The sequence below is a fragment of the Rana temporaria genome, chromosome 1 (assembly GCF_905171775.1).
Source record: "Rana temporaria chromosome 1, aRanTem1.1, whole genome shotgun sequence".
NCBI classification, from domain to species: Eukaryota; Metazoa; Chordata; class Amphibia; order Anura; family Ranidae; genus Rana; species Rana temporaria.
This window is the reverse complement of record NC_053489.1, coordinates 228,744,117-228,771,050: the sequence shown is the minus strand read 5'-3', so window position 1 is coordinate 228,771,050 and position 26,934 is coordinate 228,744,117. Positions and strand designations below refer to the sequence as shown.

The window sequence follows — 26,934 nt, the reverse complement described above, 5'->3', positions numbered from 1 at the left end:
CACGTCATTTTTTTTTTAAATTGACGGAGAGGTTCCCCTTAATATCCATACCAGACCTAAAGGGTCTGGTTATTGAATTTACGGGGACCTCCGCGCATTTTTTTTTCTAAAAGTCCGTGTCCCATTGACTACAATGGGGTTCGGAGTTCGGGTTCGGGTTCCCGAACCGAAACTTTTTTTTTAAAGTTCGGGTTCGGACCCGAACATCCAGGTGTCCGCTCAACTCTACATAGAATGCATTATAGTGAAAAACCTGAAGGGTTTACAAACCCGTTTCATACATCTACTATGGACAGACATTTCATAATACAACTGTTCTAAGAGTAAGATAAATTAAATAATAAAATCACATTATCATTCTAGACCAAGCTGCAGTCGTGCATTTATTTAGCGCTGGCAGCATTTATCATTCAGCATAATAAATTATACTTTTATGTTTATTTCTGTCCTAGAATTTTAGAAATGAGAAAATCAATCTCCAGCTGAATTATAACTGAATAATTAACAATTACAGAATTGAGCAAAAGGCATAATAAACAGAGGGACACATAAATAACTGCATGTGGTTACTCAGTTGAGTGGTGACTATTGTTATTTATTGCTTTGGCATAAGGATTGTTAGATATGATAATTAAAATGCTATTTCCCTTGCTTTCCCTGAAGGTTGAGGAGCCATGGAATAAGCAGCAATACAAATGAATGATAAATTCTCCAAATCTTATATTTTTTTATTCAGTAATAAATACTATTAGTATTCAGTAATAAATAAAATAAGATTTTTGTGTGAATTGTAGCCTCAGTTTACTGTTCTTTTCTGACAAGAGTGGCACCTGGTGTGGTATTTTGTTGCTGTATCTCATCTGCTTCAAGGTTTGATGTGGTGATCATTCAGAGATGGTATTCTGCATACCTCGGTTGTAACGAGTGGTTATTTGAGTTATTGTTGCTTTTCTATCATCTCGAACCAGTCTTCCCATTCTCCTCTGACCTCTGACAACAACAAGGCATTTTCATCCACACAACTGTCGTTTACTGGACCTTTTTTTTTCAAACCCTAGAGATGGTTGTGCATGAAAATCCCAGGAAATCAGCAGTTTTTGAATGGGCACTGATGGGCACTGATCGGCAGTACTGGTGGGCACTGATTAGGGCAATGATGGGAGGCACTGATGGGCATTGATGGGCAGCACTGATGAGCAGGCACTGATGGGCACTGAAAGGCAGCACTGACTGGCATCACTAATGGGCACTGATTGGTGTCACTGATGGGCACTGCTGGGTCTTTACTGTAAAAAGGGCACTGATGATCAGTGCCCTGATTACCTGTCCTGGTCTCCCCTGCGAGGAGATGCCGGTGACCTGCTCTCCTCGCCACACACTCTGTCAGTGTGAGGCGAGGAGAGCCAATAAACAGCGCTTCCACATTTACATTTGACCGTCTATGATTGGACACAGCCGATCACATGGTCATCGGGTCTCTTTATCGAGACCGGGGTTGTGCCGTGTCCTAGGAACAGCATGACCCCAAGAGCGGCCATTCTGGGGCGACGTCATATGATGTCATCCCAGAACGATAGCCGCACCGCTCCTCCGTCATTTGACGGCGGGTGGGCGGCAAGTGGTTAAATAACTTATGTCGCACTGAGAATAATTTTGTGGGTATTAACTGTAAAACAAATATTATATACATATACTGTAGTTAAAAACAGGTATAAAATATCAGTTTTAAAAATTGACCTACAATTATTTTAGTTTCCCTTTCAATAGGAGAAGAAAATGAACTGCTTGACAATCACTCATTTGTGAGACTGTTGGGTGATTATTGGAATTACAATATACCTCTGTGAGATTAATCCCATGAGACATAATGCAAATGCGCTAAAAAGCCATTTTGTCTCCAGGGTAATTTCTTCCGCCTCTGACAGAAAAAAATATTGGACAGTCCGAGGTTCACTTTTACGGAACTGATCACTTTAGTGTTGTATGTCTTTTCTGCTTTTGAAATTGACATTGAAATAAACTGGAAAAACAAAGCAAAATCTGCAAAATTGTGTTTGATTTGTGCCAAATTCAAGTAGATCTATTTTATATTTTCATGTTCAGTGCATACATGTTAAATACTGTTTAAGTGTAATACCTACAAGTATGTATTACCTCTCAATGAGATTGAAGTAATTCTTACCACAATAATAATGATGAGCTTGAAGTGCTGTTCCAAGCAGAGGCTGTAATGTTTCCCTACTGGTATTCAGGATATGGGAGCAGGCATTCATTTACTATTCCAGTTGTGTGTGAATATAAGGTGTAAAATGTCGCTCAAGACCGAACCAGGCGCTCATAGAATATGTTAGTGTAGCACTACCCCCGAAAGAGCTGCTGGTTTGTTTTGGGTGCCACGAGGCTACCTCGTGGCTCCTCCGCCGTCCTAGGGGTGTATAGTGAATATAGTAGTAACGGAATGTCCACGACAGGTGTCTTTTTCTGTGCTCTTTATTACCCAGCCGGGTAAAAACATTAAAACTTGCGATGAAGAGTAGAGGTGAAGCAGAAGGAGAAATAGCAGACTCAGGCGTAACAACAGGGAAACAGTCCTGCTCCCAACAATACTTTGTATTCTTTGCCACTCTAGCCAGAGTGGGTATAGCGTACCTGGACAGGCCTCTCTCACTGACAGCCAGGGTATCGCTCGAACTTGAAGGAAAATCTCTGCCACAGACCCTCCTGGAGTGAACTGGATCTCCTTCAGATAGTTTTCAGGTACCGACTGACAGGTGACCGGCTACCTTGATCCCCGGTGGTTTGTCGAGACCCTATTGGATCGCCAGCCTCTCATTGGCTCTCCTCAGATGGACTCCCCACCGAACAGCTATCTCGCTTGGAATATTCAAGATTGGGAACCCAGTCGACTACTGGGCTCCCTGCCACAGCTTAAATGTTCCAGACCAACATGGTCCTGGAACCAGGAACACCGCATGGCACGCCCCCCCCCCCCCCCCCAGGCCTGGTAGGCCATTACGCTGGGGCGCCGTGATGCAGTTACCCTGAAGAAAAACCCAGACCAATGGTGTCTGCCTCATAAATACCCTCCCCCAGCATGCACAGCTAGGCTGAACTCTCCTGATAGGCTGCTGGAGAAAAGCACTCAAACCTTGACTCCACTGCTGCCACACATCGCCCTGGAGTAGGAACTACACCCCAGCAACAATAGACAGCCCACAGCACAGCCAAGCTGAGACAGAGACCCAGTTTTGAATATAATAATTGGATCAGAGTCAGTTAACACTCTGATCCCTCTCTAAATTTAACTTGCACCGGTACCTTTTAAGTAACCAGGCGCTACATTAGATTTTGTGGCCTTGTTATAATATTCCAAGTGAACAGGGGAGAGATGACTGTGGAAAGGCTTCCTGCTCACAACAAATAGATGGGCTCAATCACTTAAATAGAATTAGCAATTAATTTTTAATGAAATAAGGTACAGTTTTGTTTTTCTCAAAAAAGATATACTATGGCTGTATATTAAGTTAGGCATGTATCCTCAGTGGCAGCTGGTTCTCCATTTTTTGGGGGGGCAGCAAACAAACCCCTCCCTCGCCACCTGGTCTGCACTTACCCCATCCACGATTGCTTCCCCTCCTTCTCAGCTGAAGCAGTATGACAGCAGCCAGGTGGACAGAGCCAGGCCACAGCATTCTGCCTGACAGAAATCGCCATCTTTCTTCTCCCTGCTTCAATTCTGTCTCTGCATGTCACCGCCAGTATTTTAGCAGAACAATGGAGACTGCACGCTCATTGGCTGCCGCCAGCTTCCCCTGCATCTTCCTCTGCTCCTCTACTACTCCTCTCCGCTCCAAACACCACCGCACACGTCACACAAGTGGGTGGGCTGGGGGCGCAGTGCTCTGCGCCTCCTGCCTACGCTTTTGGTGAAGCCAATTAGAGCCTCTAATCATGTGCTTAAAAAAAAAAAAACCCTGATTGAAATCTATGTGTCCGGTGCCCTGCATACAGATTAGGGACCAGACGCATTGATTGGGGGCAGGCTCCCCTAATGAGTGGCCGTCACTGGTCTACCTCATACTGTATACAGTGCAGTGAGAATGCTGAATTACTGCATTGATTAAATAATGTAGTCATTCTTTTACTGTGGAAAGAATTATGTAAAGGTCTCAGTCTCTCTGCACATATTGGTATTATTTTAGGTGTTTGGGATATAGGTATGTATGAATGGTGCCTACTGGGTTAAGGAACATTGGTTTAACTAATTATTGAAAATAGAGTTCATTCTAAAGAATAGCTGTTGTACCCTACAAACTTCATCCAAGAGGGCTCTAACCAAGTTAATACTGCATAATAGCCGGCTGACATATTGTGTTATTCTGTATGACTTATCCTATGTTTTTTGCCTATCATTGCAGAATGAATTTGAGTAATAATGATATTTTGACCATTTATGATGGAGATGAAATTACATCAAAGATTTTGGGACAGTTTGTGGGAAGCAGTGGCCCTCAGAAACTCTACTCCTCATCTCCCGACCTCTCAATTCAGTTTCACTCTGATCCAGCAGGGATGATCTTTGGAAAAGGACAAGGATTTATTTTGAATTATATAGGTGAGTAGCTATTTTACGATTGAACCGGCAGATTAGAAGTCTGTACAGTGAATGTGTTTTGCTTTGCATCTTTAATTGAACTTTTTGCGGTAAAGCAGGAAAGCATTAAAAACCTGTGTAATATATTATATGTTTTTAACATAATGCTGTACATACAAACTACTTACAATTGTAAGAAAAATAATAAAAGACATAAAAAGTATTACAGATATACATACCAAACCAAGATATACAAACCAGTGGTGTATTTTGGTTTTGTGCTGCCCATAGTAAAAGATCAGGTCTGAGCATGTAGGCCCTTAATTAATCTAGAGAGGTTGACTGGGGATGAAGAAAGGGCAAATGTATTAAATACCTTCTTCAGCTACAAAGGAGCATGGGGTGAGCTTATGTGCATAATTGGATTGCAATTGACACAGCTCCAAATGATCCACAATGGTTCAAAAGACATTAAATACAGAATAAAGGTGGATAAAGCACCTGGACCAGATGGCATCCACCCACGGGTCCTAAAAGAATTGAGCTCCTCAAAGCAATTGTGTCTACATTTTAGGGGATCGTTAAAGGGGTTGTACAGGTTGGTTTTTATTTTCTAAAGGTTCCTTTAAGCTAGTGCATTGTTGGTTCACTTACCTTTTCCTTCGATTTCCCTTCAAAATGTTTTTTTTCTTTGTCTGAATCTCTCACTTCCTTGGGACTGTGCTCACAGCGTCTCCCCACAGGGATGCTTTTCCAAGGGAGGGGACGAGCATGCTGACTAACCCCCAGCCAGAATGTCTCGGATGATGGGGGCAAGCTTAGTGAGGAGAAACAGGAAGTGAGAAATTCAGACAACGAAAAAAAAAAACATGTTGAAAGGAAATAAAGGAAATCAAAGGAAAAGGTAAGTGAACCAACAATGCACTAGCAGCTAGCTTAAAGGAACCTATTTAGAAAATAAAAAACAAATGTTTACAACCCCTTTAATGACTTGAATAGTACCACTGGATTGGAGTAGGGCCAACGTGATGCCTATATTTAAAAAGGGACCAAAGTCTTTACCAAGTAACTATAGACCTGTTAATTCAACTTCTAAAGTTGGGAAGATACTGAAGAGTTCAATAAAAGACCACATAGATGAGTTCTTGCTGGAAAAAAATATTTTAAGCAGCAGACAGAATGGATTCATGAAACACAGAAGTTGTCAAACAAACTTGATTTCTTTTTATGAGGAGGTAAGTAAAACCATGGACAGAGGGGTGGCTGTGGACGTGGTATACTTGGAATTAGCAAAAGCGTTTGATATAGTTCCCGACACACGGATCATGTGTAAGGTAAAGTCTACAGGCTTGGAAAGAACAGTTTGTAAATAGTTAGAAAACTGGCTAAAAGACAGAATTCAGAGAGTCGTGGTTAATGATTCTTACTCTGAATGGTCTAAGGTTATCAGTGATGTACCCCAAGATTCAGTGTTGGGACCCTTACTTTTTAATATCTTTATAAATGATATTGGGTCTGGGATTAAAAGTACCATTTCAGCCTTTAGAGATGACACCAAGCTATGCAGTGGAATAACATCCTTACAGGATGTCTCCAACTTACAAGCCGACCTCAATGCACTGTTTAATTGGGCAACTATGTGGCAAATGAGGTTTAATGTTGATAAATGTAAAGTTATGCCCTTGGGGGCTAAGAATATGCATGCATCAGACATACTAGGGGGAGTAAAACTGGGAGAATCAATGGTGGAAAATAATCTGGGTGTTCTGATAGATCATTAGCTTAATAATAGCAAGCAATGCCTAGCTGCGGTTTCCAAAGTGAGCAAAGTCCTTTCTTGTATTAAGAGAGGTATGGACTCCAGAAAGCCCCCTGTACAAATTATTACAGTTAGACCTCATTTGGAATATGCAGTTCAGTTTTGGGCACCAGTTCTCAAGAAGGGTATCGGAACTGGAGAAAGTTCAGAGAAGGGCAACTGATAAGAGGCATGGAGGCGCTCAGCTATAAAGGAAATATTAGAGGAACTGAATTTATTCTCTCTTCAGAAGAGGGGATTAAGGGGGGATATGATCAACGTACAAATACATAAGTGGTCCATATAGTGAGCTTGGTGTTGAGTTATTCACTTTAAGGTCATCACAGAGGACAAGGGGGCACTCTTTAAGTCTATTGGAAAAGAGATTTCATCTCCAAATAATGAAAGGTTTCTTCACAGTAATGCCTCGTACACATGACCGTTGTTCCTGATGGGAAAACTGCCATGTTTGCATTTGGTTGGGAAAACCGGGTATGTGTATGCTCCATAGCAGTTTTCCCGACAGGAAAACAGTGAGCAAAAAAATTAGAACTTGTTCTCTTTTTTCCCACCGCGATTCTTGGCGTTTTTTTGCTCAGCAGTTTCCTATGGGAAACACTGCGAGGGAGCATACACACGGACGGTTTTCACAACCAAAGCCGTCATGGCAGTTTTCATGTCGGGAAAACTGGCCGTGTGTACACGGTTTTTCCGGCGGACTTTTGACCGCTGGGAAAACCGATCGTGTGTACGAGGCATAAGAGCTGTGAAAATGTAGAATAGATTCCCTACAGAGGTGGTTCTGTCCAGCTCAGTAGATTGCTTTAAAAAAGGCCTGGATTCTTTCCTGAATGTACATAATATAACTGGATACTAACATTTATAGGTAAAGTTGATCCAGGGAATATCCAATTGCCAATCAACTGGGGGTATAGGATTGTGTATTGTACTGTACTGTTTTTTTTTTTTATTGGTCGAACTAGATGTCTATTTTCAACCTGAATAACTATGTAACTATGTCCCACTCCTTCCTATTCCAGGTGGCTCTGGTGGCTGTGCAGGGTCTCTGGTGGTTGTGCAGGGTCTTTGGTGGACTGTGGGGTAGTAACCCCCCACCAAGTCTGACACAGTACCCCCCCGCTAGTCTGCCACAGTGCTCCTCCCAACCCCACCCCCCCCCCCGCTAGCCTGCCACAGTGCCCCCCACCCTAGGAGTAGAGAAAGGAATTGGAAGTGCAGAGAGGTGGGGGACATGGAAAAGGAGAGAAATGGAAGAAGGGGAGAAAGGAGGGGGGAGAGGTGGAGGGAGAGAGGGAGGGAGGGTGAGAGAGAGGGGGTCCACACTTACCTCACACCCCAGCCCCCACACTCACCCCCAGTTCCTACAGTCACCTCATACACCCCCAGTGTCCACACTCACATGTCTCCAGAGTACAGCTGATCACCCCAGCATCAACCTGCATCATCTCTGTAGTGGTGGTCTGGGGCTGATTCTAATCACAGGCTTAATGTTCCCCCAGCACTGACTCTCCTGCACTCCCTTTCAGGGATGAATTAGGAAGCCCCCTCCAAGCAAGTTTCTCCTCCTGCGTCGTCCTCCTCCCCCCTTACGGCCGCAGCCACATGTTAGGCAGTAGGAAGGCGGCTGTGGAAAAGGGGGAAGGAGGAGCCAGGGCCATGCCCAATTCCAGTGAGAGGCAGGGACAGTGCGGGGAATGAGGGTAGAGTCACAGGTTGCTGCTGTCAGGTCTGGTGTGGAACAGTAGAGTCAGCAGTGAATAATGTTAGGAATGGTGCAGGAATGGCAAAGGAACGGGGGTGATGCCACCCCCCTGAAAACTGCCTCCCCAGGCAAATGCCTTGTTTGCCTTGTGGTAGATACTCCCCTTCATACTACACATGTACATGCTATCTAACTTTCCTAGTGAATGAGCAGAGCAATAGTCTGTGTACAAAAGGAATATGCTAAAAGTCACTTAGCTCAGGTTATATCAGATTCACAATCTCCATAGGCAAAAAATGCTCTGGGCTCTACTCAAGTGATTGCAAGAAATCTGAGCTGGCATCATCCCCAGGTGAATTTTCTTCTGGCACAAACTTTCCTTCTTTGTTCTTGTGTTATTATAATCGAGCCCTCCTGGCACAGACCTTGCTTATGCTGCTAGCCTTTTATTTGCAAACGTTGGGTAGCCATTCACAGACAGGTGTATTCTTTTCTGCATCTCTTCTCTGAGTGAAACAGAATGATAATATAAAAGTTGAGATCTAGCCACACAACCCCACTCCTGATTTGAGTTTAGTGAATAATGCTGCTATAAACAAATGTTCTAAACCAACTTTTTCATACTTAATTCAAAAAAGTATACTGGATTTTTTCTTTCAGGCTTAGTTTTCTTGTGACCACATCTTCATTATTTTATTCCATTAGTGACCTTGCAGTACCATATTTTAACAATAATTGCATATCTGCAACATATTGAAAAGCATCGAGTTGTTATTTTTGCTCTCTAGCATGGATAATCAAAGTAAACATAAGAAATATAAATGGTAAATCTAAAAGCCATTGTACTTCTGCTCAGCTTGCAGCTTGAACAAAGAAAACACTTTTTTTTGGGTGATTCAAACAGCAGGAACAAGAAAAAACATTTCATTAAGAAAAAAATGGCCAAAATATACCTTACTTGTTTTAGTAGAGAAGAATCTGATAAACATAACACTTGTCAAGCTTGAAAAGTTTACCTTCTTTTGCATATCAAACGTGGATTTATGAACAACTTTGATAAAGCAAGGAATAAAACAAGAATCTCATTCATGTGCTTGAGAAATAAATCTCCCAGGATTAGTGATGCTAAGATTAAGGAATGTAATTTTCTAGGTCCCCACATAACAAAACTGATAAAAGATAACAATGTTGATGTAGAGGTAAATGAAGACGAAAAAGCTGCATAGCAATCTTTCAAAAGCATTTGCAAAAAAAAGTAGGAAATTATCATCAGTAACCTGCTGAAGTTGTACAAATGTATGGAAGTACAGTAACATTGAAAGTTCATTTTCAATGATCCTACTTGGGCTGTAAAAACTTTGGCATAGTCAATGTTTCCCCCGGGACATTCCAAACATGAAAAAAGTCCCAGTTTGCTGACTGATTAAATAACAATTCCATAGTAATATTCTCCCTAGGGATTCAAGGTGTAGCAGTTGGGGCAACCATCTTGGGCCCACACATTAGGATATCATACTAGACCTAATTCTAGACAGAGGTCCTACCAGCATGTCTTTGTAGCATGGAAGGAAATCCACGTAACCACAGAGAGAACATGCAACCTCCATGCAGATACAGTAGTTTCCTAGCCGGGATCTGAACCAAGGACACCAGTGCTGCAAGGCAGGAGTGCGAACTACGAAAAACGAAGCCACTGTGCTGCCAATTATATATTCCTGAGGTGAGATGCATTAGAAAATCAAATATTGCTGTGCTTTAAATTTATTTTTAAATATAGGATATTTACAAAGCTCAAGAAGCCTGTCTAATAGAAAAACTCCCAAAAATATTAAAATACAGAACAAAAATTACTGTGGGATATTTAATAAAAAATGAATGCAACTTTCTTCAGACATTCACTGGTAGTGATTTTTTTTTCTTCGTTCACTAGTTACGAATTGATTGATTTAACTAACTTGCTACTCTCTTAACAACAGCCAAACATGTTGATTAGTACCAAAAGTGCTAGTTGAAAAGTGGGAATTTGGTCTAACTTTTTGATAGTTCACTTTGTGATGAGTTTCATAACATGATTATATAATACAGTTTGGTAAATGTTCAAACTTAGATTATTTGGGTTGATAGCACAGGGTAAAATGCTGCCTGTTGAGTTTGATGGATTCGTGGTGCCAGTCGTTGGTGGTGGTTGATTCATTTTTAGTGTTGGAGAAAGGTCCTGTATGGATGTGTCACCACTTAAACTGACATTTTTGTTAGTTAGAGAACTTCTTGCTGGGTAATGAAGCACTTGGATGGCAAACTGGGCCAGCTCAGGTGACTTCTTTAGTTTGCACACCACGTAATTTGTTACACAATCTTCTTTCTTGCTTTTTCATATAAATATAAGTATTTTCTTTGATATAAATGAATGTTGGTAATGATTTTGTTCATAGCACAGTTTTGTCAATTGATGAATCTGGTCCCCTCTCCAAAGGACTTTAGTAGGACATCACTGCATATTATAAAATAAATGTATGCGCTACTGCTGTGGCGCATAATGTAGTTGGTGACTCTGTTTTATTGCTTATAGAGAAGGTATTGTTTATGCAGAATGGAGGTCTTTCAAGTTGCTGTGTTGCAGATGAAAGCTGAACTCCAGGAAAATCTAAGGGCACAAATGTATGCAGATTTCTAATTAATACATCATTATTTTAGTTTTTTACCAGAATTTGACTTGGCATCAATCTCTTGCAGTCATGTAAGGAATATAATGTATTGGCTACAAGAAATGTTCCACATCCCTAACATAACAATTAAAAAAAAAAACAGGGCAGTATTTCTGAGACACAACCTACATAAAATTCTGGTATGAAATTCCCAAAATTTGGAAATCAAAGGTGGTTCTAGCGGATGGAATATACTGGTAAATTACCCTAAGTCCGACAACTCTCAATAAGCTCCCCCTCCCCATTTTTTTCCCTTTTTCTCCTCCCCCTCCCCCCTCTCCCCAACCCCTTCTCTACTTATCTTGACCACAAAAGAAATATACAACTGAATAACCTGTTTACTGGTCGAGATGGGTTCAACAAAAAAAATAAAAAATTCTCTTTGGTGAAATTTTTCTTTTTTTTTTTCTTTTATGCTATTTAATGTTCTCTCATTTACGATTATCTCTCCTCAATTATTTTGTCCGATTAATGACTATATTTTGGCATAAGAGTGTAATTTGCGACACCACGTTTTCGGATATTTATCACTATTGTTAACATATGCAGTTATATGATGTATCTATACGATGCTATGTTTGATTTCATATTCACCTAATAAAACTTTATGAAACAAAAAGGTGGTTCTAGCCACCAAATTGTTATAAGAATTTATCTGTGATGGATGACAAAATATGACAATTGGGGGCATACTTATGTAGCGCCCCCTGGGTATACTGGGGGCAAGGAGAGACCTCCAGAGGCAGGGGGCGAGCCAGCATTTACCCCAGGGCTGAGTCCATGGCTATAATGGGGAGTTCAAAGCAGAAATTGGGCAACAGTCACTTTAGATATTTTCAAAGCTTTAAAGGAGAACTTTAAAAGAGGTAGTAGAAGAGCGGGCTATGAATGTCAGATACCAGATGCAGATCACTTACAGATTCCTTGGATACAGAAAAAGAACAGCTTTCTCTCTTTGGGATCTTGAGTACCTGGATAGGCCTCTCACACAGGCCGAGCAGCCAGTAGAACTCCTGGATTGGCCTCTCTCACAGACCTAGCAGCCAGTAGAACTCCTGGATAGGCCTCTATCACAGACCTAGCAGCCAGTAGCTATTTAACACCTTTTAGATTGTAGAACAGCTTGACAGTACCAGAACCTTTAAGCCTACCCAGTGATACTGCAAACAGGGTTAGAGTTGTAGAACAAGATCCAGCTTCACAGTGTCAGAACCTTTAAGATGACCCGGAAACACTGTAAGCGCAGTGTAGGTGTAGGTGCGTCCTCCAAACGAGTCACCAGGCCCTTCTGGAAACCAGCCTTCATCCTGGCTCTCTCCAGGGAGGGTCCTCCCCTGGATCTTCTCAGCTTGGCTCAGCTTCTTCCACGTAGGGCAAAACAGCCTAAGGACCACCTCAGGAGTAGTAGGCCCCAGATAGGCTTCTGGGCCTACTTGCAAAGCTCACCTCAGAAGCACATCCTTAGGCAAGGAGGGCCCAAGGTAAGAGAGAGAGAAAGAAAGAGAGCACATGGTCCAGCCCAAATAAATACCCTTTCCCAGAATGCACCAGCGGCTAAGAACCTCCTACTGAGCTGGGCTGGAAAAGGAATAATTATTCATAGCTCAACCTTGTTGTAACTCTCATACTGGCTTGTGGTACCAGTGACACCTACTGGCGACAGTGAGAAATGCCAAAACTCAATTGAGATTAGAGAAAGACCAGATAAACCGCACAATTAGTCTGAACTGTACTAAATTTATATCATAGCCCCAGTTTAGGACCAGGGGGATACACTTGGACATTTATTTCTAGACTGGATGTCTATGTAACTTTAGGCGCTTGGGGGAGATTCACTAAAACTGATGCACACAGAACCTGGTGCAGCTCTTCAAAGAAACCAATCAGGTTCCAGGTTTTAGGTTGGGTTCACACTGGTACAACGCGACAGTCGTACTACTTTGGATCTGACTTTGCCCTGCGACTTGAAGTCCAACATGCGTCCGACTTCAATTCGACTTTGATCCCCGACAATACCACTGTGTCCGGTATGAATCTTTAGGGGGAACTCCACAGCAAATAAAAAAAACAGCATGGGTTCCCCCTCTAAGAGCATACCAGGCCCTTCGGTCTGGTATGGATTTTAAGGGGAAGCCCCCACGCCGAAAGAACGGCTTGGGGGTCACTCCCAAAGTACATACCACACCCTTATCCGAGCATGCAGCCCAGACAGTCAGGAAAGAGGGTGGAGACGAGCAAGCGCCCCCTTCCTGAACCGTACCAGGCTGCATGCCCTCAACATGGGGGGTGGGTGCTTCCCGACAACCCTGGTCGTTGGTTTCCGGGTCTGCGGGTGGGGGGCTTATTAGAATCTGGGAACCCCCTTTAATAGCCCCCTTTAATTGGAGACTCTTTGGATTGTCCCCTTGACTTTTATTGCAATCTAGGGGCCCAAAAACTGCTTTCTTCATCAGGGCTACTAAATCTGCTGCTGACCGGGCCTGTGCTTGTAATCCCACTGGAATAAATAACATTACAAGTCCAGTTCACTTCTTGTCTATTTACATTGTTTTCAATCAAGCCCTGATGAATTGGCTTACATATGAAGTGTGTCTCTGTATTGCAGCCATGTAAGTAGTGGTATGACGTTCCCACCTCATGCCAGAGCTACCTGACTACTGAAGGGGATATTTAAGAAGCAGCAGGACAGGTGCATGAATCACAAGTCCACATAATGAATGAAGCAGAAGCAGGGAGATCCTTACACTGCAAATCCTCAGGCACAGTTCCCTCTCCAGTGCAAAAAAAATACCTATTGAGCCTGCCAGAAATCTTGTCAGCTGATAATGACTGCCATGAGTAACATGTACAAATACAAACATTTAAAAAAAAAATACAATTCGGTGGGGAGCAGAACTTTTAAAAAGTCTTAAAAGGTAAGATAAAAAAAAATCACAATTCCTTAAAATAATATGCTTGGGGAATTTTCTAACCCTGCTTATGAACTGGCACACCTGTATAATGTAAAAGCAAATGTGACATTTACAAAGCAAAAATAAAATATTTTTTACTAAACATAAATGGCAGTCCCTGGCCATGTTGTTCTGTCTGTAGCAAGTAGCTAGATATCCCTTTAACATTGATACTAGACCCTTATTCAAGATACAGGTCCGATATGGATTGGAAACACATCGGAACCCCCATGCAAAACAAAGCAAAAAATAAATAAAAATGGTATAAGGTCCCTCCAAATCATATGCCTTTTGACAATTGCATGGATTTAGAGGGGATAGCCCATGCAAAAACACAACAGTGTGAACCACCCCCCCCCCAAATCCACAAATGACTTGATGCACATCCTTAGGTCTATGTGTAGAAGGGTGAACACGCTGTTTGGTTTTCCCATTTAATGAACAGTTTTAGCTGAGAGTGAACTCTACATCACCCCAAACTTAAACCTTATCCCTAGTCCTGATACATTACAGCGTTGTCACCAGGGGTGTTGCTAGGTGGGAAAAAGACCAGGGGCTTCAGCCCGAAGGTAAATTTGATAACTCCTCACATATTTTAAAGCAGATCCAGCCCTGCATCATGGGGGGGTTTAGGCTCACTTGCTGGTTGCTGCCTGGACTGGGCTGGGCTGCAGTCTGTTCCAGTGCTGTCCGGTGGGCCTCAGTGACAGCACAGTGAATCTGGGCTGAGGGATTACTTGAGCTGGTTGTGGAGTGTGTGCTGCTGCGGCCTGTTGCTGTGCTGTGCTGCAGGCAGCGGACCACAGCATAGCAGATGCAGAGGGGAGGGCTTTAAAACACTCCCAGAAACCGGAGCCAAAACTGGATAGAGGCCATCAGTACAGCCTCATCAGTGCCCATCACTGCAGCCTTACTAGTGCCATCAATGCAGCCTCACCAGTGCCCATCAGAGCAGCCTTACCTGTGCCCATCAATGCAGCCTCATCAGTGCCTATCAGCTATGCCTCACCAATGCCCATCAATGCAGCCACACCAGTGCCCATCAATGCAGCCTCATCAGTGTCCATCAGCTCAGCCTCACCGGTGCCCATCAATGCAGCCACACCAGTGCCCATCAATGCAGCCTCATCAGTGTCCATCAGCTCAGCCTCACCGGTGCCCATCAATGCAGCTCCATCAATGCCCCACAGCTCAGCCTCACAAATGCCCATCAATGATCAATACCCATCAGCGCAATATCACCAGTGCCCATCAGCACAGCCTTGCTAGTGCCCATAAGCACTGCCTTGCCACTGTCTATCAGTGCAGTCTGGCCAGTGCCCATCAGCACAGTCTTGCCAGTGCATGGGGAGAGGAGAACCACCGGTTTACACAGAGCGGGGATCTCCTGCTTACCCGGTGCAGCCGCAGTGTCACACTGAGTCCCGCCTCCTGGACCAGCTCTTATAATGGACTTCACATGTCCCAGCATTGGACCAGTGTGACGTCCATCATAGTAGCTGGTCCAGGAGGCAGGACTTGGTATTATTATTATCTAATAATCCCAGTAGGCCAATCCGGCCCTATATAGCCCCGAGTTCCCGGCCAACCCCAGGCCTTGGGACTTGGGGCTAATAATTGTCAATCAGCAATACAAGACCATGGGCTTTTTGGGGGGCCCACTTGGGGCTATAGCCTGGGTCAGCCCCCCCCCCCTCTACCCGACACCACTGGTTGTCATCCTAGGACAGGAAGTGTTTTACTGGAAAAATGTCCCGGTAAAAAAAAAAAGGTAAATGTCAGAAAAGAAAAACGAATGCAGACACCACACCTGTGAACTGGTAAGCTGCAATATATAAAATGTTTAAAGTTTTCCACTTAGATACACTCGAAGCCCTGGCTGTTTACCCCAGCTGTGATAACAATGTGTTTGTTTTTTAGTTCAAAATGTTAACAAGGACAAAAAGTCAGTGTCACGCTCCTTGGACTTGGATTTAATTGAAGGCTTGTTTTAGAAGGCTCAGCCGTGATAGACAGATTTTAGTTGTATAGTTGCTACAACCTGTTTTATTAAATCGTCTTTTTTGCTCAACAGCTAATCTCAAATTATCATTGATAGAGCAATTCTAGATGTGTTTAGGGTCTAGATTTATAACTACATAGTGTCCATATAGCTTTTATTATTTACAGGAGAAGCTATTATCTGCATTGTACAGATTTGAAAGAGTTAAGAAACTTTATTTCTACTCATCTCAACCAGCTCTCCTGTGGTTAGTTTCATAGCTATCATTTCTTGCTGCTCTGTGAGATAAGATACCACTGTTTGTAAGACAACCCCATTATTTGTATAGATTGGACCAATTCAGCACCTGCTGAGATACAAAACTGTGCTATAACAAAAACAGAAAAAATAAGAACAAAGGGTTTACTCCTACTGTTTCATAAAAGTGCTCAAACAGCCAATGCAAATCTCACGCTACATCTGAGTAAAGCAAATACACAAATATTATACGGATCATGTTGGTTACTTATGAGTACATTTGTAGAAAGCCCGTAGAAGAAATTTATTATAAATGAATGCATTTACAATCCAAACACAAATATACTAAAAAAATGTAGCATCTGTACAGAAAATATATTTCAAGGTAGATAGCTGGTGTTGGCCACTACAGAACGGGAGCTACCTGCTTTTAATAGAGCACAAAACCAAACTGAATGTTCAAGTATATTTAAACCCAGTCACTAAATTCATAGGGCCAGATCCAGAGAGAATTACATCCGCGCAGCGTATCAGAGATACGCTACGCCGCCGTACCTTACCTGGCGGAATTTCGAATCCTCAAAGATTTTGCGCCGTAAGTTACGGTGGCGTAGTGTATTTCTGGCGGCGGAATTCAAATCGGCGATTAGGGGGCGTGATTCATTTAAATGAAGCGCGTCCCCGCGCCAAATGAACTGCGCATGCGTCGTCCCAAAATTTCCCGCCGAGCATTGCGCTAAATTACGTCGCTAGGACGTCATTTTTTTAACTTAGACGTGAGTTACATCCATCCCTATTCACGGACGACTTAGGCAAAAACAATAAAAATTTCAAATTTCGACGCGGGAACGACGGCCATACTTAACATGGCAAGTCTATCTATACCCTGCAAAATACCAGCCTTAACTATACGCCGGAAAAAGCCAACTACAGACGATGTTAGAAAATGCGACGGCCGCGCGTACGTTCGTGGATCGTCGTGAATCTCTAATTTGCATACCCAACGCGGAAAACGACGCAAACTCCACCCAGCGGGCGCCGAAGTATTGCATCTAAGATCCGAAGGCGTACGAAGCCGTACGCCTGTCGAATCTTACCCAGATGCCGTCGTATCTTGGTTTGAGGATTCAAACTAAAGATACGACGCAGGAAATTTGAAAGTATGCCGGCGTATCAGTAGATACGCCGGCGTACTTGCACTGTGGATCTGCCCCATAAGCTTTAACATTTTAATGTAAACAAGTGATTTTCAATGTTTTAGAATTTTCATTTTTTATACAAAAAAAAAGTACCTGGTGATTCTGCTATGAAGGTCCTTGTCCTTGTTATGCCCTCTGTAGGAGGTGACAACGTTCTGTCTCTCCCTTGTGTTCCTCCATTGTCCCCCCGATTACACAGGTAATCTACTTTCTCCTGGCCATTGACACAATATATTTTCCATCCCAAAAAATTTGTTTTCATTATTGTGCTCATTAGACCTAAAAAAGAAAAAAAGAAAAAAAAATGTTTTACTCATCTGGAAATGCTTGTTGCTATGCAGTCCCACGAAATCTGCCTTTGGAATCACCTAGGATCCTGACATCATCTCCCTCTAATGCTCCTGGGAAATGTGTGTCATCATTTCCCAGGATGCAGTGCGCTACCCAATTATCACTCCCCATCCAAGACTTCCAGGAAGTAAGTGCTTATGGGCTTCACAATGCCCACAAGCAAAATGACAACGGTGTGGACATAGTTTTATAAACTATGGCCCAGATTCTCAACCGAGATACGACGGCGTATCTCCAGATACGCCATCGTATCTCTGCGTTGAGCCGTCGTATCTATGCGACTGATTCTTAGGACCAGTTACGCATAGATATCCATTAGATCCAACAGGCGTAAGTCTCTTACGCCGTCGGATCTTAAGTGCAATTTTTTTTGGCCCGCTAGGTGGCGCTTCCGTCGAAATCCGCGTTGAGTATGCAAATTAGCTAGATACGCGAATTCCCGAACGTACGTGCGGCCGACGCAGTAAAGTTACGACGTTTACGTTAGGCTTTTCCCGGCGTATAGTTGCCCCTGCTATAAAGCTCAATGTTAAGTATGGCCGTCGTTCCCGCTTCGAAATTTTAAAAAGTTACGTCGTTCGCGTAACTCGTCCGTGAATGGGGCTGGACGTCATTTACGTCCACGTCAAAACCAATACGTCCTTGCGGCGTATTAGGAGCAATGCACACTGGGAGATTTCCACGGACGGCGCATGCGCCATTCGTGAAAAACGTCAATCATGTCGGGTCACAGTAGATTAACATAAAACACGCCCCCCCTTCCACATTTGAATTAGGCGGGCTTACGCCGGCCAATTTACGATACGCCGCCGCAACTTACGGAGCAAGTGCTTTGAGAATACAGCACTTGCCCGTGTAAGTTGCGGCGGCGTAACATAAATCAGATACGTTACGCCGCCGCAAAGATACGCCAGTCTACGAGAATCTGGCCCTATCTTTTTTGAAAAACTATGCAGAGCGGCGGCGGATTGTAAACTAGTAAGTGACCGGATTTATATTATAAAAACGCATGATGAAAGGACATACATTTAAAAAATGCTAATTGTGGTTGGAACCCCGCTTTGAGCAGTTTTCCTTAAAATTGTTTATGGTTTTGATTATTTCTTCTAGTGATGTAGATGATTTACTTGCAATGAGTGACTCCAAAGCCCTACACTTCTTCTGTTATAAACATTGATACATTTTTTATTCACGACTGTCTGATGAGAAAGATTTTTTTGGCTGTTTGCTGTTGGTCAGACTGAATGGTGGACAGAACAGGTGGCCGCCTTGAGCACTTTAGCAAGAAGGGGGCACAAAAAGGATAGTACCTGAACCTTAGCCAAAAGAGAACCCCAAGTACCCGAGTAAGGGGATGTTTGGTGTGTCATATAATACATAAAAAAGTAAATATATAAAATGTTCCAAAATCTTTATTAGTGTATGAAATATACAACTCTGATAAACAAATGGATCCATATATATATTTGATATAGGTTTGTAAATTGCACAACATTGAGCCAGTGGACCTTAAAATGTTACAGTATCTATCTATTAGTGTAAAAAATATACCATTATATTCTGATAAAAAATTGTAACTTACACAATATAGCGTCTACGCGTTTTGCATAAATCCAGTGCTTCTTCAGCTTTCTATATAAAAAATATGGGTACAACGTCTACAATGAAAAACACAATAATTACAAAGTTGTACATTACATTATTATACATTGCATGGGATTACTTCCACTTTATGATTTACTGCTGGGGCTCTGGGCTTCAGCAAAATGGCAGCCTCTGGCAAGGAGAAACAGGAGCAATGCTGAAGGCAATTTATAGCACACTTGTTTTGGTAACATACCATATTTATCGGCGTATAACGCGCACTTTTTTCCCCTGAAAATATGGGGAAAATCACGGGTGCGCGTTATACGCCGATACTGTACCTGTGTGTACCTCGGCTCGGAGGGGAACGAGTGCCGCGGGAAATTATCGCGACGTCTCTCCTGTTTACTCAGCACACCTCACACACACATTCCCGCTTCCGCCAACGGCATTGGACCAGTGTTCTATCAATCACAGAAGCTGGTCCAATGCCGAAGGAGGAGGCGGGACTGTGTGTGTGTGTGTGTGTGTGACTGTCGCCAAATGAACAGGAAATGATGGCTCGGCTCGGATGACAGCTCGGCGATTCCCACAAGAGAAGGTAAGGCTGCATTTGGGCATAGGCTGTATTTGGGCACAGGCTGTATTTGGGCACAGGCTGCATTTGGGCACAGGCTGCATTTGGGCACAGGTTGCATTTGGGCACAAGCTGCATTTTTGGCATAGGCTGCATTTGGGCACAGGCTGCATTTTTGGCATAGGCTGCATTTGGGCACAGGCTGCATTTGGGCACAGGCTGCGTTTGGACACAGGCTGCATTTGGACACAGGCTGCATTTGGGCACAGGCTAGGCTGCATTGAGGCTGCAGATGAACCACAAAATTAAAAAAAAAAATTTTCCTGAAACTTCCCTCTGAAATTGGGGTGCGCGTTATACGCCGATAAATACGGTAATTATTAAAGTGGCTGTTGACCCACATTGATCAAATAGTCTTATCCCCTCTGTACCTTAATAACTTGTGTCCATGTGCCTGTGTTCTGTAAAAAATCCACTGAACTGTACCAATATGAGCTTGGCTCTGGATGCTCAGCTGATTCCTCTCCTCTCTTCTGCCTCGGGTCACAGCTGCAATGGGTGGAGGAGAGAGAGCCGACAATCAGCTGAGCGGTGGGAGCCGCGCTTATACAGGTACAGATCAGCGTTTTTTGTTTTTTTTTGGCAGTGCACATGTCTATAATCTACTGAGAGTTATTTTATTCAATACACTTCCTGGAATGTCCAGCAGCATTCAGGCTTCCAACCCCAAACACAGGTAGTCTCATTAATTGTGGAGCACTTTGTGCTTTTTGCTGTCTTTTAACTGTTAGAAAATCTGGCATAGAATCTGCAATAAAAATTATTTCCTTTCATTCAAGTAATAAATAAGCTAAAGAGAGATGGTAATTTGTGTAAAGTGGTTTCACTTGCACAGGTTACAGTAATAAAAGGGTGACATCCATGTCATTTGTACCTTCAAGTTAAAGAGGACCTGAACTGTGGTTTTGCCCCAAAAAAAGAAGCAAAGGATTAGTCCCTCGTATTGCCTATGGTAATTGCCATTGCCTATGCAGATACGGTAATCTTTTCGCCATAACTACATTACTATGTATTCATCTGCACTGTGTCTCTGTATCACAGCCATTTTGGTAGAGGCATGACCTTGTTACTTTACAATGGAACTGCCTGACTGATGAACTAATCACTGGTAAGATGATGGTCAAGAAGCAGCAGGTAAAGTGCAGAAAGCACAAAATCAAGAAAAAAAAATGAAGCAAAAGCAGGGAGATTCTTGCATTGCAGATTCTTATGCCGTGTACACACGATAATTTTTCGGCATGAAAAAAAATTTTTTTTTTAGCATGTTGTTTTTTCCAACTTCATCATTAAAACAACATTGCCCACACACGATCGTTTTTAAAAATTGCTCTAGCAAAGCGCGGTGACGTACAACACGTATGACGGCGCTATAAAGGAGAAGTTCCATGCAGATGACGCCACCCTTGGGGCTGCTTTAGCTGATTTCCTGTTAGTAAAACACGATTTGCGCTTTTCTGTCTGTTACAGCGTGATGAATGTGCTTACTCCGTTACGAATGGTAGTTTTACCAGAATGAGCGCTCCCGTCTCATAACTTGCTTCTGAGCATGCGCGGGTTTTTAACGTCGTTTTAGCCCACACACGATCATTTTTTACAACCCGAAAAACGACATTGTTTAAAACGTCGTTAAAAAATGCAGCATGTTCGAAAACAAAATTTGTCGTTTTTCAGAAAACGAAAAATGATGTGAAGCCCACACACGATCATTTTAAATTACATTTTTTAAAAACGTCGTTTTTTTTTTATGCCGAAAAATGGTCGTGTGTACGCGGCATTAGGCATAGCTTCCTTCCCAGGAAGGAAATCCGCGAAGGGGTAACAGCATCACCAAATCTTCCTCAAAATCCTGTGAGACTAGCAGTCACAAAAAGCAGTGCCTTGAAGTGTGTAGCCACTTTTGCAGCCAAATTGGGATAACATCTACTTTATATTTGTCACACGTCCTCATTCCTATAGTATGATTAAAAAATAAATACAAAATGAAGCTTACCTTTTTTAAGATGCTTTATTCTGGACCCTCCAGCAAAGAAAACGCTCTTTGTTTGTGAGGGTGCTGGGAAGCTGTTTTTGCCATAATTAACCCTGTCTGTACTGTGCAGGCAGATCTTAACTATCTTAATCTGCTAGATTTAAACACCGTATTTTCTAATAAAATGCTTATGGGCTGGGCTTCTTTCTTTGTATGTTAATGAGGACAGGCTTGGGATAGACTCGGTCTGACATTGTTCAAAAATCCTTGCAGTCAGCCATGATACCTTGTCCTGAGAAACATCTAAAAGGTAAGAAATACTTGTAAAAAATTGAAATTCTGTGTGAATGGAAACACATAACAAACATATAGTTGGGTTCTCTCGAATTTGATTGCTTACAAAAGTGGAAATGCATTTTATGCTTGCCATACACTCAATCTCCTGCTGTGGCCTGTACATTTTGACTGCCAGCCTGACAGCTGTCAACATATCTCATCAGCAGCTGCATCTTATTAAATGTAGCCGTTTTCCAGCAGATCGAACAATCATCTTTTGTAGAACAAACGAAGGCCAGCAAAGCCAACCGCTGAGCATTTTTCAGATGGTTCTTTAGGCACGGGACAAAATTCTCAGTTTATGGCCAACTTCAAATGATATTCTATTTCAGATACGCAGTTATGAGATGTTAGGCAGACACAGGAAGCGTACTTCTATTTTTCAGGAGATTTTTCAAGACAAAAGTTAAATCTTTCAGGATTCTGCTTAGACACCGTTAACATTTCTCATTGTTCCCTAAATAATAGTTTTTAGTGTAGATCCACTTTTTAAAATAGATCAGGCTGTCTTAAAGCTGGGCAAGTCAAACTGAGACTATGATAGAAATATGTATAAGCAGCAGTTTCCTAAAATAATTGAACTCGCCCTCCCTCTACTTTCCCTCATTTCCCAACTTTCCCTATTGGTCCTTTAAAGCCTCATTGATCCACTAGTATTGATATTTATTTTTCACTGTATGCTGTATTAATTGCCCAGTTTTTTGAGAGGATTATTTAAATGAGAAGTCATACATTTTTACTGTAAGTAAAAAAACTGTTATATAAAATAAAATAGTTAATAAACACAGAGCTGCAATAACGTATGTCTTTTATACTTCCCTGGAGTTCGGCTTTAAAACGAAAACTTGGCCTTTGCCAATGCAGGATAAGGCAATATGCGTGCTGTAATGCCTCCTCACCTGTGGCACATATTCACCTTTTACTTTGCTTCACCCTCTTGCAGTTAAGCCAGGGAGACTGAAGAAAATACTTCCAAGTATGGAGGAGCATGTTATTTTCTCTCATTCCTATAACATGACAGCGCTGGTGCTTAAAGGATAGGTTCACCTTTGGGACCATGTTTCATGTTCCACCCATTTTTAGGATGGAACATGGAACATGTTTCCACTCCTGCAGTGTCTCCCTGATCCGCTGCATCTAGTGACAGCAAGTGGGGGATATTCTTCCCCACTCGCTTTCACTATTTTAATAAAAGTGGCTCCACTAACCCAGACGCATTATTCATTATGTGAATATGAAACTACAAGTACCGACAGATGTTGTGGCTGTCGGCTTGTAGTTCTCAATGAAATACCAGGGCCTGTTGAGCACTCTGTTAGTCCACTGATTCTTCTGCCTGCCAGTATGAGGAACGAGCAGTGGCAGCTGGTGTTTTTTTTGGGGTGGCGCAAACAAGCCCCCACCCCCGAGCGGCACCCACCCCCCGTGCTCTTCCTTCTAGGCATCAAATAGGATCGCCTGTCCTTTCAGCCAATCGGGTGACCGGTTTTAAAACCCACTTCCTGATTGGCCCGGGAGGTGGATCAGTGTTACAACAGCAAATATTGATTTGCTGTTGTAACACAGCTGGGTGGGCCTGGAATGCACTCTCTGTGACCTGAGCCCACCCTATATTGAAGCCTATTAGAGCATCTGGCTCTAATCGGTGCTTCAAAAAAAACATCCCCTCCACATTGGAATCCATGCGTCGGTGTTCTGAAAGGGGACGAATGGATGAATAGGGGAGCTGGTGATGGATGGGGGTGCGGCTGTGCGCCCTTAATGGATGGGCCGTCCCTAGGTATGAGCAGGCAGATACATTGACAAGTCTGCAGAAGTCCAGCATGGCACCAGCGGGTGCAATGCTTTCCAGGCTCCTATTAAAAAAAAAAGATGTGCATTTATTATATTTTTTAAATGTGAACTTATCCTTTAATAACTAGCCCAACACTGGCACATGGGGTGGGGCAGCAAATAGAGACCATAGCCCTGTGTAGGGCTAAGTCCTATCAGAGTCACCCGAAGCCTACATGGGTTCCCTTTCCTAAGTTGTGGAGAGAGAATTGAAGAGCAGGCAAATATGTGATTCTTAAAGGGGGGTAGCAGTAAGACAAACTTTTTGCTTTGCTCTCTTAAAGCAAAGTAAAATGTTGCTTTAAAGAGTTTTAAAGCTCAAGAACAAATAAGTAATATATTGCAGCTCCTCAGTCCTTGGATGTTGTGACTGTATTCGTATTTTTTTCCCCCCTTTGTTTTCAGCTGGCAATCCTGCCATCCTGTCTTTATGGTGACAATACTCACACTGGATCTATGAAGGATTAATGTTGTCACCCTAGGATAGGACTGCAGAATGCCTCCCCTTCTCCCCTTCTTCATAACATAAAGGTTGGTGTTTTGTAGTCCACAAAAATATCTCATAAAAGTGCAGCATGCACAAAGTGCATAGGAGGGCATTAGCTCATAAGATTTTTGGCAGAATCAGCAGGTATTTTGCACTTATCAAATAGTCATAGAACATTCTACACAGAAAGGAAATAAGATATATTTCAAAGAAATGTTAAAATAAAATTAAAAAACCTAAAGCCAATTTTTTTTCTTTTAATTTTAGATGGATAGAGCCCATCGTAAAATAATCACTCTGTTAGTAAATTAGCATCATGACAATTCCTTTTTCAACCAGTTTCTTTTTGTTATATATTATAGAAGTGTCCAGGAATGACTCTTGTTCAGAACTACCTGAAATCCAAAATGGATGGAAGACTACATCTCACACGGATCTCGTCAGAGGAGCCAAAATTACTTATCAGTGCGACCCTGGATATGATATTGTAGGCAGCGAAACCCTGACCTGTCAATGGGACCTCAGCTGGAGTAGCGACCCTCCATTTTGTGAGAAAAGTAAGACACGCACAGTTTTATTACTCCACTCTAGATCATTCCATGGCCTTCCTGAATCTTCAGCAATTGGCATTCATCTTCAGAAATCAACTTTTGTTTATATGAATCGTTGCCTTGAATACATTATTCTTGTTGTGTGTTTTCTGAGCATGCATACACACTTCTAAGGATCTTTTAGTCGGAAAATAAGTGCTAATCAGTGTTTGGGAGGAATGTGTTGTTTTTCTAGAAATATCATTATGCAGATTTGCAGACTAAACCTTGTTACTATAAAACAATGTACATTTAATAGAAATGTTTCCATTTCAGGTCTAAGATTTTTTTTTTTCATTTTGGATATAGTAAGGATTTTGACCCCTGTCATTTTTTTAATGCTGTTTGTGTCCCCATGGTGGAGATTCAGTCATGTAGACAAAATGGAGTTGATCTATTAAAGACAAACAGGCTGTTCACTTTGCAAGGGAAGTTGCATTTTGCTAGGGAAAAGCTTAATGAATAAGGTGAAAGTTCACTTTGCAACGAAAATCAAATTACGTACATGGAAAAAAAAAATAACAGCATTTTTGCTTGCCTATGATTGGCTGATGGAGATCAGCAGAGATTCACCTCATTTGCTAAGTTATGGGCAATATCCACTTGCAAAGTGTAACTATCCTTGCACATTAAATAGTATTTTTGCCATCATTAAATCAACCCGTGTGAAAATAAGAACAGAAAGGAAGAGGAAATTTCCCAACAGAGACACCTTGTTCCAGGGGCAAGTGCTTATATTATGGTTCCACCAAGGAGATTTTTTTTAATTTCCTGTTTTCAACTAGCGAGACAGAATGTGAGGAAACACAGACAGCAATGAAAGCTGGCAGGTAATTTAATCCTTCCCCACTCGAAAGCTTTACAAACATTTTGGTGAAACTTTGGAGTGTAATTTAATTGACATCAACATAGACCATCTATGCTGATCTTAAAAATTGTGGTAAAAAAAGGTTTAACAGATCAGGGGGCCCAACATCAATTTTTGCTGATTTTTACAGGGATATACGCAACAAATGGTTACCATACAAGATGGCTTCTAGATCAGTGGCTGAATCTTTACAAGTATAGAGCAGCATTTTAAAATGCTTGTTCTGACCTGCAGGTTGCACAGGGGTAATAGAAATACATTTTCAATGAGTGCACACATTGGCAGATGCAGCCATCAAACAATTGGATTTTCCATTTCACCTATACACCTATTTCTACAAAGATCCAGGGAAATTGTTAATAGGTTACCTCCAAATCATCCTGAGCTTCAAATCCATGTGTTTTAAGATTTATTTTTATTTTTTTAAAGTTCAGCAATGCGTTAATGTGGGTGTTTGTTTTCACTATGGCTCCAATGTTGGGTATGACATTTTTTGCTCAAATATGTGGCAGTGTTTTAGTCATTTTACCTTTTCCTTGCTCAGAGTAACACTCCAAATAGCCATCAAAGGATGTCTTGTATGTCTTTGGGTGTCTTGACCCAACTTGCTGCATAAACACTGATGAGAACCTCAGTATTTAGTCTATCAAGGGGGTTATGGGAGATCCAAACAGACACTGTATGGAGCAGGTTTATCTGGGACGCAACAGTGAACCATAATTCTAACCTTTAAGACCATCATTTCTCTCTTGGATCATTGGATGGTAGTGTCTAAAGCCTAGTACAGTGATGGCAAACCTTGGCACTCCAGATGTTTTGGAACTGCATTTCCCATGATGCTCACGTACTCTGCAGTGTAGTTGAGCATCATGGGAAATGTAGTTCCAAAACATCTGGGGTGCCAAGGTTTGCCATCGCTGGCCTAGTACATGCAGTAAGTTTTTTATTTTGTTCAACCTAGCTGCTGAACAACAAAAAAACGGAAGAACTTGGGAGGAGATCTAGTACTAACTATCTGATATTAGTACAGCGATCTGAGCTATTGTGTTCTGACACTGTCCCTCCCACCA

At 42.2% G+C, this 26,934-nt stretch overlaps 1 protein-coding gene across 1 annotated transcript in view; it reads left to right on the top strand.

Annotated features, from left to right (window-relative positions):
- Positions 1–26,934, top strand: part of SEZ6L (seizure related 6 homolog like) — a 559,496-nt gene that overhangs the window by 476,438 nt on the left and 56,124 nt on the right. Inside the window, exons 10-11 of the mRNA XM_040351286.1 lie at positions 4,419–4,615; positions 24,769–24,963. Coding sequence (XP_040207220.1) covers positions 4,419–4,615; positions 24,769–24,963 — 392 coding nt within the window. The remainder of the gene's footprint in view (positions 1–4,418; positions 4,616–24,768; positions 24,964–26,934) is intronic.